Here is a 13,061-nt window from a genome sequence, read left to right as displayed (position 1 = left end):
CCCTTCAGTCCATGTTCCATGATATATGAGGATGATTTTGGAGAAATATAGAATGACCCTTGCAATTTCTAGATACTGTAGACAATTTCTAGAAATTATAAACACTACATCCTTTTCTGGATTTTTCTCTTGAAAATATAGAAATATCCCACATAGTTATGATATTGAGTTATCTAATGGGGATTTTTAAAAAGTGGGTAACTGTTGCAAAAACGAGGTAATTCCTGAACTTAAGCAGTGGTGGTGACAGGACTGTTGGTTGCTCTGTAAATGATGATCTTCAATGACCTTTGCTTCCTCATCATTCTCTCAGGCATCCTGGAACTTCGCTGAGGACAAAGTGGTATATTAGGGGTTGTACTTGGGTGCCAAGATCTTACAGGGCAGCAAAGAAAAACAACTGTGTCCCACTGGGTTTCACAAAGCATATTCCAACCCCCCCGTTCTCTGTCCCAACACTGGCAGCATATTTGCAGATGTCAATCAAATAGTTTTGAGACCTTTTCCTTTTCTGGTCTTCACATTGCAGTGGAAGCATGAACCACAGAAAATGGCATTTGTCTGATTTTTCTACTAATTTTGTGGCTGTGATCGTGCAAGCACCTGCCATGTTCTACTGACATTGCTACCCACTCATTAGTAAAGTGGAAGGGCTTTTCAGCAGCTCTGAGAAGATGTCAAGAGAGACCACTTAAACAGAATGTTCCTGATACTGTAATTGGGGCAAAGTATGTGGCTGACTGTGAAATGTTTGATAGGATGGAAAAGCAGAATGAAGAGCTCAGAAGCAGGGTGGATATCCCTTCTCATCTATTCCAGGTTCAGTTGGGTAGGGTTTTTTTTTTTTTCCAGGAGGGGTTGTCTGTTTCTTTTTAATTTCTAGGAATGATCCATGGGGCTTTTTGCACTGTGGCTATATTTTCTTCATCTGGTCCTGGAAGACTTGTCTATGCTCTGACTGATGAGTTCTGGCCCCACAGCATCTGGAGAATATGGGGACAAGGCAGCACACTCTGATAAACGGCAGAATCTGTGCTTCCAGGCCCAGTTCCACCACTCTGTAGCTGGGGGACTCTGGTGAATATCTTTCACTCCCTGAGCCTGGCTTCTTTGCACCTGACTATCTTAATAGGATTGCTGTAACACTCACATGATGTTAATGTATTGTGTGAAAGTGGTATCAAATTTGCAATCACTGGGCATGTGAAAAGAAGGCCTGGTCATGGTATTTTACAACCTAGTAATTGAAAAAAGAGCGTGCACATCTGTGAAAGCATCTCGTTAGATCAGATGCATTAGAGGGGCTTGATACTCTGGGAGACAGGATGTGCATGTGTGTGTGTGAGAGAGAGATCAAAACATTGCATTCAATGATTGTTCTTGCTCAGTCGTTCAGTCGTGTCTGACTCTTTGTGACCCCATGGACTGCAGCACACCAGGCTTTCCTGTCCTTCACTATCTCTGGGGATTTGCTCAAACTCATGTCCATTGAGTTGGTGTTGTCACCCAACAGTCTCATCCCCTGTCATCCCCTCCTCCTCCTGCCTTCAATCTTTCTCAGCATCAGGTCTTTTCCAATGAGTCGGCTCTTCATATCAGGTGGCCAAAGTATTGGAGCTTCAGCTTCAGCATCAGTCCTTCAACAAATAGTCAGGACTGATTCTCTTTAGGATTGACTGGTTTGATCTCCTTGCAGTCCAAGGGACTCTCAAGAGTCTTCTCCAGCACCACAGTTTGAAAGCATCAGTTCTTCAGTGCTCAGCCTTCTTTATGGTCCAACTCTCACATCTGCACATGACTACTGGAAAAATCATAGCTTTGACTAGATAGACCTACGTTGGCAAAGTGATGTCTCTTCTTCTTAATACATTGTCTAAGCTTGTCATAGCTTTTCTTCCAAGGAGCAAATGTCTTTTAACTTCATGGCTATAGTCACCATCTGCAGTGATTTTGGAGCCCAAGAAAGTAAAGTCTGTCATTGTATCCATTCTTTCCCTATCTATTTGCCATGAAGTGATGGGACTGGATGCCATGATCTTAGTTTTTGGAATGTTGAATTTTAAGCCAGCATTTTCACTCTCTTCTTTCACCTTCATCAAGAGGCGTTTTAGTTCCTCTTCATTTTCTGCCATTAAGATGGTGTCATCTGCATATCTGAGGTTATTGATATTTCTCCCAGCAAACATGATTCCAGCTTGTGCTTCCTCCAGCACAGTACTTTGCATGATGTATTTTCCATATCAAGTAAATAAGCAAGGTGACAATATACAGCCTTGACATACTCCTTTCCCAATTTTGAACCAGTCCATTGTTTCATGTCTAGTTCTGTTGCTTCTTGATCTGCATACAGGTTTCACACGAGGCAGGTAAGGTGATCTGTTATTCCCATCTCTTTAAGAATTGTTCACAGTTTGTTGTGATCCACACAGCCAAAGGCTCTAGTTTAGTCAATGAAGTAGAAGTAGATGTTTTTATGAAATTCCCTTGCTTTTTCTATGATCCAAGAGATGTTGGCAATTTGATCTCTGGTTCCTCTGCTTTTTCTAAATTCAGCTTGTACATCTTGAAGTTCTTGGTTCATGTAATGTTGAAGCTTAACTTGAAGGATTTTGAGCATCATCTTGCTAGCATGTGAAATGAGTGCAATTGTGCAATAGTTTGAATATTATTTGGCATTGCCTTTCTTTGGAATTGGAATGATAACTGACCTTTTCCATTCCTGTGGCCACTGCTGAGTTTTCCAAATTTGCTGGCATATTGAGTGCAGCACTTTCACAGCATCATCTTTTGGGATTTGAAATAGCTCAGCTGGAATTCCGATTACTTCCACTAGTTTTGTTTGCAGTAATACTTACTAAAGCCCACTTTGACTTCACATTCCAGGATGTCTGGATCTAGGTGAGTGATCATACCATCGTGGATATCTGGGTCATTAAGATCTTTTCTGTATAGTTCTTCTGTGTATTCTTGCCACCCCTTCTTAACATCTTGTGCTTCTCTTAGGTCCATACCATTTCTGTCCTTTATTGTGCCTAATGTTATTTTTATTTTGGTCTCTTGCTTATTCACTTGAAACAACTCCCACCAGCCTTATATGTTTCACTCCCATTTACTGCTGAAAATCTCCAGGAGAACTTAGAAATAGGGCCATCAATTGATAACACTGGGAATAATTTTTAAATTTTTTAAAATAAGGTTGTAAAATAAAGCAACTTTTCAATAAAATAAAGCAATTTCCACATTGGTAAGCATGAAATGTGATGGACAAAACTGTCATAAAAACCAACCCAACTATCAGTTCTGTTCTTTTTACTTTCATATATGAAAATAGAGATTTCTAGAGAGAAATGTTGTTGCCATCACAGGCCACCAAAATCACCCTTGTGGGAATTTCTAGGAGTGGTGAAGTCCCTTACAGGTTTGGATCACCCCACCTCACCAAAGGAAGCATCTTCCAGGCATGTGACAACATCTGGCTGCTGGCCCTGAGCTGAGGCATCTACAGAGTGTCCCCATCAGAACCCATGAACATGTGCTGTGTCAGAGAGCCTGACTCAATAACAGTGTTCTGATCTAATCCTTTCCCTGATAGAAAGCAAATGATAGGGTCCATTTTAGCCCACACTGTGCTTGGGCTTCCCTGGTGGCACAGTGGTAAAGAATCCACCTGCCAATGCAGGAGACACAGGGTTTGATTCCTGGGTCAGGAAGGTCCCCTGGAGGAGGAAATGGCTACCCACTCCAGTATTCTTGCCTGGGAAATCCCATGGACAGAGGAGCCTGGTGGGCTACAGTCCATGGTTCACAAAGACAAATGACTGAGCACGCATGCAAGTTTTCAGTCTACTTTGGTCTGACACCAGGGCAAGATCAGAGGTGAATTCCAAGGGGATGGCTTAAGTGCATGTCAAGAGTATGTGCTCTGGAGTCTGTCCGGTTGTGGTTCTGTTACTGTGGCCCATAGGGTGATTCACTCAAAATCCTTGAGTTTTGGTTTCTGCTGCTATAGAATATAAGGTGCTGACTCCCATGGGTCTGTAAAGAGAGAAAGTTCCTGACATGCTTGCTGCAGGTGCTCAGTGGGTAGGAGCTGGTTGAGATACTGGTGTTATCCATGGAAGTTTTCACTAACCTGTGAGCTCGTTGGTGGGAAGTATGCATGGTTTCATTCTGAGTTACCACCCTGCATTGCCCAGAGCCTTACACATAATAGGGGTTCAAAGCATTTTTGTAGGGAATGAAATGGAAAATGAATTAATATAAATATGGATGCAAATCAGGTAGAAAAGACGACATACTTGACTTTTTCCTGAGAGAAAGAGAGATGTTTGTTTCTAATTACAGACATGTCTCAAAATCCACCTGAAACATACAAATCTTGGGCACCTGAACAAAGACACAAAAAGCAAATCTGATCTTTCAATATTTATGCTCCCTGAGCATAAACATCTACGTTTGCAGCTTTTGTAATGAAAGCAGAAATCCACAGCTCCTGTCAAAGGTGCCCCAGTTTTCAGTCTTGGCACCTGTCAAGCACCAGCAGCTTCAATACTTCTTGACGTGCACATTGCAAATGCCAATATTGCTTGTTGTCACATTAGCCAATATACAGTCCTCAAAATAAAATCCTCTTGATGTCTGATTACTCTTCTTAAGGACCTCATGCTGATTTATTTCAAACTGTGAATTACCTTTAATTCACAGCCTGAACAGGCTGCCAAATTTTGTTTTCTCTGCTCCCAGGTGGCTGTCCCTGATGTAGTGGAGAACTTCCAAAAATATATTAAGTCCTTAGGAAAAGTTGGCATGCTCTAAGATGCAGGGCATACAAGATGGGTTAAACGCAAGAGTTGGCATATGTCTCAGTTTGAAAGTTGGAATGGCTGTGACCACTGACAGTCACCAAGATTACCAGTTTATTGGGAGAGTTTAGTTTGGCTTTTGTAAGCCTTAAACTGATTAGTAGTATTTCTAAATTCCAAGTACCAAATCATCTATTCTGATCAAGAATTAATCTGATTATGAAAATACTCATTTCCCCCCTGCCTCATTACACATTTACTTTGTTCCAGAAATTGTATCTAAGTAGAAGACCAAAATAACTATTTAGGAAAGAACATATGAAATTGCTCAAATCTCAAATCAGATTCCGAAGGAAACATTTTCCATGATGAAAGTTTTTGGAGAAAGATGGTCAAGATTTTCATGCATGTTTTTTGTGTTTTGGAGTTTTATTGGTAAAAAACTTGTTTAAAAATTCATCTAAGAAATTATGTAGCACTTGCTACTGGTCATAGCAAACTATAAAACATTCTTATTATCTTTCTATTCCCGGTGATAATGAAGTCTTCATACCATATAGAGAAAAGACGAGAAATAATGCTCTTTCAGTTAAATCAAGCAACTTTAATCAGGTTTGGAATCATCAACTTCAGCTCTTCAAGTCTATTTGAAGGTTTGTGCCCAGGTACAAAATGCCAAATTTGGTGACCAAATCCCTGACTGCATCAGATTCCATGAGGAGGGACAACTCAGTGGGAAAAGAGAAGGCTTTGAGCATGCAAGCTTTCCCATGAAGAGAGATGTAACTTACCTCGCCCTCCTGTGTACTCATAGCTAACATGTCTGTTCAAGATAAACAGTCAGTTTGTCCTCCCACTGAACTGTGTATACTTCATAAGGAGGGATGATAGTCTAGTGTCATTTTTCTCATCTGTAAAATGGTAATTATTGGGAGCCCCTCCAGGTTGGCAAGGACTGTACCCCACCAGGCTCCTCTGTCCATGGGATTCTCCAGGCAAGAATACTGGAATGGGTAGCCATTTCCTCCTCCATGGGATCTTCCTGACCCAGGGATCAAACCCAGGCCTCCTGCATTGCAGGCAGATTCTTTACCGTCTGAGCCACCAGGGAAGCCCTGCTAAATATAATAGGGTGGTGTATATAAAAGCACCTGGCATGAGACCTGGCACCTAGCCTCACCCATGATCCACCAGCACAGTGATTACTGTCACAGATGTCTACCATGCCTGTGAGAGTGTAACTTCTTTCCCTCCCATCTGGTGCTACATTCAAGAATTTGTCCATGTGCTATGCATAGTTGTCACCCACAGGTAAACTGGCCACAACTAGACTCTGTCAGGCCTTTTGTCAACTTTCTGGGTCCATGGCTGGGAAGCTTTCAGACTTGTAGCTAGTGCCATAAATGAAGAAACTGGTTTCATGGCAAGGAAAGAGCAGACTTACGGTTACATCTACCTTTATGTTGGGCTTCTATGGAAACTATCCAGGAATTCTCAACAGCATGACTTAAAACACAGGAGATACCTGATAAAAACGGGGTCTGCATGATTTCCAACTGGACAGATTCCAAATGCAAACAACCAAGGATGACAAAGGAAGTATCCAAACATCCATATATGGAGCTGCCATCTTCTCATCGGTCCTCATGAAATGAGCTAAAGTCAAGGAAAGACTAGAAGGATACTCTTGAGTTCATAGTTGCTGTCTGAAAATGATTTACAGGAAAAATTTGATCTGTCCCTATTCAGGATGGCTCATAAAAGACCAACAAAATCATGTATTTTAGTAAAGCTACTGCACTGACAAATAATTGACAAGCTGATAGAGTCAACTAGATGAAGATATCTAACTTAATGAAGAAAATTCAAGTTTTTTGGATTTGATTTCCATTTTCTCCTCCGTTGTTCTTTAATGGCGTCATAAAGAAACTAGAAGGCAACCCATTGTCTGGGCTGTCCCTTCAATCTCTGAATCTTTTCCCTGAAATAAATGGGTGCTTTTGAGGCAGAACGGACATGGTATCACTGTATAACTACACAACTCTACAGCCTGAGAAATACAACTTGATCTTCAATAGCCCATGTTCCACTCTTTTGGGGGAAAGAGAGCTTTTATGAAGGAGACTAGAAACTCCACTGGATTTAGAAGACCTGGGTGAGGCCTGTTCCAAGACTATAATACAACTCTGACTTATACAGGCTGAGGGAAACAAAACCTCCTGGGTCTTCTTTCCTCCAGAAATTATTAAGGGTTTAAATTCAATGCACTTTGAGGTTGAGTTGAATTACTAGAGAGTATAACTGTTTACATTTGAATTGTGACAAGTGCATGTATACCAGTATGCATATATACATATGTTTGTTATTTTGCCTCATGTCCCTCAAGAGGCTCTATCTCTATACTCTGAAATAAAAATGAATTCCCCCTTGATTTAAACTTGAATCCTCTGAATCTGAGGTCAATGCTTTCCCCCAATGCCATCAGTGTCATGGAACAGAGACTCAAGCCTGGATCTTGAAACTCTCCCAGTTGCATGCTCTGGCCTCTTGGGAAGTCAGGGTTCCAGCTGGACAGGTAGGATGTCACCTCTTAGATGGACACCCTATAGAAAGCACTGTGTGTCAATGGAGCATGCTGGGGCAAGAAGAGCTTCCATCCTCCCAAGACCAGTGATTCTGCTGCATCACAGAGCCTGGTTAGTTCTGAGCTTGCACTCGGGGAACCCTGTGCCGGTGTTTTCAGTCCTGGTGCTGATCCGTGAAGTCCTTATAAACAACCCAGGCCCAAATGGAAGGTCTGCATTTCTTCATTTGGGCAAATGAGGCCAAGATGAGGAAAATAGTCAAGTAGTCCAGTAGCAAAGGGACTTTGATTTACAGGACTCCCATGTCTTCCTATTGCAGTGAGGGCTAGGGGTTTGCCCAGGACATTCGTAAGTCTTAGGAGGGTGTCTCTCCTACTGAAGGGCTGTCTTGGGGCTGCTTCCCACCAGCTTCCAGCCACTAGCAGTCTGTTTACACACAGGATGTTCTCAGATGCCTGGAGGATGCCCTTGCCAGATGAAAAAGCCTAGAAACTGACTTAAAAAGCACAGTGTGGTAAAATAAGGGAGAATGACCATAATGGCTAAGTTGATAATAATTTGGAAGCTAAAAGTGAAAATAATTATTATAGCTCTGATCTGTCCTGTGTTAAACCTATATGCTACCACATGAAGGTCATTTATTCCAGCTGGAGTCTGACAAACAATGCTTAGACTTAGATCAAGCAACTAAAAGAAGAGCGGTTCACTCATTAAACAGACTCAGTGTCTTCCAGTTTTATTGACAATGCCTATAGAGCACATTAGCCCTACTAAATGCACTGTATACCCAGTGCTACTGTTTGGAGATGCAGCCTCCAGCTATAAACCACAATTGACAAGTTTATTTCTGTTAGTTACAAACTACTGAAATACTGCATTTTATGGTCTATATGGAAATCAGCATATTTCACAGCAGGAGCCTAAAACTCTTGCTTTAGGAGTAGAATCATTTTACAATGAAAAAAAATATTCTTATATGTTTTCATGTTGGGAAACCTGCACTGATTTCCTGAATGCTCGACTGTGTGTGTGTGTGTGAGTGCATGTGTGTGTGAATTATACTGGCTTTGGAATAAGAGTGGAGCAAGTCAGGAGTAGAGGTAAGGAGAATAAGGTTTATTGTCTACTAGGACAACAAGGGGGAGGTCAATGCAAAATGATGACTGGAAAAGCTGGAATGAACAATATCAAAGATGATTTTGGGACTTCCTTGGTGGTCCAGTGGTTAAGAATCCACCTTCCAATGCAGGGGGCCTAGGTTTGACCCTTAGTTGGGGAACTAAGATCCCACCTGCCATGGGGGGAACTAAGCTTGTGTACCACAACTACTGAGCCCATGCGATTTGGAGCCTGCAAGCCACAACTTGAGAGAAATCCAAGCACCACAACAAGGACCCAACACAGCCAAAAAAAAAAAAAAAAGAAAAATTTCAAATACCACATTTCCATGCAATTTGGCCCTTAAATCAAGGTTATAGCTTTATTTTCCTCTTCTCGCTTTCTTTTTTCCTGGATTCTTTAAATGGAGAATTCTTGGGTATTGAAATGGAACCTTGACTTATAAGGCACAGATCAGGCCAGAAAACCAAATAAGAGGACTGATGATGAGGTCAGTGTTTGGGGGAATTTAGTACTAAACAGAACTAAGACCATGGAAATACCACTGACTTTCTCAGAGCCTTGGTCTATTTGGGAGTCATTCCCAGTTGTTTTATGCAATTATTCGTGATCTTCCAAAAGGTGAGCAATTCACTTCAAGTGTGCCATTAGGCCTCTCAAATGGCATACATTATTTCATTTTGAAAATTTTCAAGTATGTGACTATTACTCACACAGAAAAGTTGGCTTCCATTTTCTATTATTAGGAATGAAAGAAGTTGTGAGAGAACTACTCCCTTGATACCCTCTTGGACAAATGGATATTACAAAATCTACAATAGTTAATCTGAGGAAATTGGTTTCTCCAGGCCCCTCCTTCAGTGAACATTAATACAAAATGAAGACAGTGTGGAGTGAATTGCAGGGCCCTGGCTTCTGAACTTCAACCTAGTATTATGCAATCTCTTATTCCATCTCTTGCTGGCTGCCCTAGTTTATCTTTAATATATAGTCACCAGATGACCTGTGAACAGTGAGGTCCCAGGCTGACCGGCCAGAACAATGCACTCAAGCCCTTATGTTCAATCACGGCTACTTAGGTGGCTTCTTTCTCCATCCTAGTCAGTGGTGGCCGAATGTTACACATGAAGATGTCTGTGGCTGAAGTAACACAATGCTCAAACAACTAGACAACTGAAGAATCACAGTTCAAACAACTCAAATAGCTCAAACAACTCAAGAATCACAGTTATTTTTGACCCAACTTGTATCTACAATGCTAGAGAGCCTAATGGTGATTTCATTCATTTTGGCTGTTATTGGCTTATCGTGGGAAGTCTCATTCTCCCCTCTAATCACACTCCACATTGTTAAGAGGCAAGTTTCCTGTTTTCAAGGAGCAGCGGAGAGAACAAGATTCACTCAGCACCAAAGCATATTTTCCTTGCCAAATGCCCCTGAAGAAGCTTGTTTCAGAAACCTGAATACTCAGGACTTGAACGGTACTCACTTTGTAGAAGCTCTGCTGGTCGGGTCACTCCACTCTGAAAAGAAAGCGCACAGACATTTACCATCCACGTTTTCTACTGTCAAATGATAATTCTGAACAACATTGGTCTTGAACATGCAGCCCTTCCAGTTACACTTTTTCATAGAATCCTGCCATGTATAACAGATGAAGTAAAAAGGAAACCAATTGGATATATCACAATGTGATTTTTCTTAATTGTTATTTCATGTTTTCATGATATTATGTAGAAAAGAAAAGAAAGTGAGGGAGGAGAGGAGATAATGGTTTTGACCAAGAAATATTTTTTTTTTCAAAACACTTACTTTGTAAGGCAAATCCTGGAGTCAGATGTTGGGATTCCTATAAGGAAGAACACAGACAACACAAACAATAGTTAAATGATACAAAAGAAACAAAAGGTCTGCTTGTTATTGCTGAAGATATAAGTTTACTAATGTTGGCAAATAGGAAACCACTGTTAAGGAGTCCATTAATTAGGCTACTGTCTGTAGCTCTACTTAAAGGATAGACATTTGCCAGCTAAACCTGCTACAACTTGACCATAAGTGCCATTTTATCAGAATTACACATAAGACTGGTATCTGTTTGGAAGTGTGTGCAATGTAGGAACAAAAGACCCATGTGTGTGAGATTCAAATGTATACTTTCTCACTTAGCTAGGCAATGATGCCTCTATGGAAGTAAAGGGGACTCGATTCAACAAAGGATCATGACTTTGGTAGAGGTATAAATAACACTGTAATTAACAGACTGGTTCAACTGTTCCATTTTATAGAAACAACTCCAATTTTCTACCTTGACGGTGACACATATGCAATAGATGTCTCTTCTTTTTACAAGAAAAGTGTTCTTAAAACTTCATTGCAAAGTCAGAGATGTATAGAAAGCAATTCCAATTATGCAAGTGGAGCATGTGATCTAAAGAGATTTCAATTTTACTTGAAAGTCACCCCAAAGTGACTTAGAAGTGTGTTAAGAAATCCGGATTTGCACATATCAGGCCTTCTGGGAGCATGGACACATGTGTGGAGGAAGGAGGGAATTTCAAAGGCAAAGCAAGTGTTTCTAACCAGGGACAATGAATTCAAATAAATACAAGAATTAGTTATATCAAGAACATAGACACACACACACACACACATAGACACACACACGTCTACATAACTGACCCACACTGGTGTTCATGTAAAATTAACACAACATTGTAAATCAACTATAGTTCAAATTAAAATTCTTTAAGAGAATTATATCAATCTGCTGCAAGTAATCTATTCTTTAAGCTTAATCTTACCACCCTATAGAGTGAAAATAAGATCACAGCATAATTTTATGTAAGAGAAGTAAGCTAGAATGATGAAGATGCTATGTTTAAATTAAAAGTGAGTTTTCCAATCTATGTAGCATGATTCTGTTACCCAAGACACTTATCTTCTGGCATGATCATCACACCAGAAGATGAGTTGAAACCCCACAAGAGATGAGAAAGGCCTCTCAGGCAAAAGGCTGACACTAAGCCCAGGTAGTGTGCTGCTCAAAGGCTTCTCCACCCCACATCACCATCCTTTCCCCAGTCTGCTAGACAACTGACTGTTGACAAAAGACCCTAACAAGCTTCGCCAACTGATTCCCACCCCTTAGAAAATTATACATGGTGAAGAAGGGGAAGCATTTCTAAAAACACAGCCACTAGAAACACTGAGATGTGAAACCTGATAGCACAGAGGGCCAAAGCAAATGACACAGCACAGTCAGAACTGAAAATACACTAGAGTCTATGGCCATTTAATACACAGGCAAGCATTCCTAGTCATCTCAATAGCTCCCAAGGACACAATTACAGCACAATGTAATATTATTTGGACTTCCTTGGTGGCTCAGATGGTAAAGAATCTGCCTGCAATGCGGGAGACCTGGGTTTGAAACCCTGGGCTGGGAAGATGCCCTCAAGGAGGACATTGCAACCTGCTCCAGTATTCCTGCCTGGAGAATCCTGTGGACAAGAGGGGTCTGGCGGGCTACAGTCCATGGGGATGCAAAGAGTCAGACACAACTGAGTGACAAAGCACATAATATTACAGCATGCTACAATAACTAAGGGCTTCCCTTGTAGCTCAGCTGGTAAAGAATCTGCCTGCAATGCAGAAGACCTGGGTTCAATACCTGGGTTGAGAAGATCCCCTCGAGAAGGGAAAGGCTACCCACTCCAGTATTCTGGCCTGGAGACTTCCATGGACTGTATAGTTCATGGGTTGCACACAGTCGCACATGACTGAGCAACTGAACTGAACTGACTGATGGAAGGATATCATTTTATTATCCAAGACTTTCAGTTATCCAGAGCATCACATTTCCCAGAGTGCCAAATAAATGAGGAGTTAACCATTTTTCCATAACTATATGCTCATTATTTTTTAAAAAAGATTTCATTACAATTGTATAGGACAAATTTGGTCTTGCATAGCTTCAGGAATCATACAACAACATTCAGAATCAAATAAATGATATCTCTGATTATGGTCAGCCTTTGTACTGCTCCCAGAAATCTGGACTGAGTTTTTACCCTTCATCCATGTATCGTGGACATCAGACCCAAACAGTCAGTTGTTTGAGGCTTCAGAGCAGTGATGCATGAAACAAATTGGAAGGTTATATTTTTGAGTGAATTTGAATCAACTGTGTTATGTATTCTTGATACAGTTTTTAATGTTTAGCTAGGTAAGACTGTTTCAAACCAGAATTCCAAACCAATGAAACATCTTTGGATATTACCCAAGTTCCTTTGCAGACATACCTAATCCTGACTGAAAAATAGCTTGGTCGTGCGGAGAATCTGCATTGTTCATACAGCAATTGTTGATGCATGTAATACAAATTTTTTTAAATGTCTGACTTTGATCTGTGCATTTCTTGCATGGACATGTCACACAGATAATTTTAGGAGTAGAATATAACAATGCCAACGTGTTTTCACAAACTTATGTCAGGCTATTTTAAATAATGTCCTTAATCGTAAAATCAGAGGCTCCTGTAAGATTTAGATTCTAG

General features: G+C 40.8%; 1 protein-coding gene across 5 annotated transcripts in view; it reads right to left on the bottom strand.

Moving 5' to 3' along the window:
* AFF2 (ALF transcription elongation factor 2) overlaps positions 1–13,061 on the bottom strand; it is a 577,381-nt gene that overhangs the window by 168,236 nt on the left and 396,084 nt on the right. For all 5 annotated transcript variants that reach the window (XM_055438072.2, XM_055438074.2, XM_055438073.2 and 2 more), the window contains 2 exons: positions 10,319–10,355; positions 9,996–10,029 (listed from right to left, as the gene is read on the bottom strand). In XM_055438072.2, coding sequence (XP_055294047.2) covers positions 9,996–10,029; positions 10,319–10,355 — 71 coding nt within the window. The remainder of the gene's footprint in view (positions 1–9,995; positions 10,030–10,318; positions 10,356–13,061) is intronic.

This window comes from Moschus berezovskii, chromosome X (assembly GCF_049115385.1).
Source record: "Moschus berezovskii isolate FMDL1 chromosome X, NW_MosBer_1.0, whole genome shotgun sequence".
Taxonomy (NCBI): Eukaryota; Metazoa; Chordata; class Mammalia; order Artiodactyla; family Moschidae; genus Moschus; species Moschus berezovskii.
The sequence above is the reverse complement of the archived record's forward strand: the minus strand, read 5'-3'. Positions and strand labels throughout refer to the sequence as shown.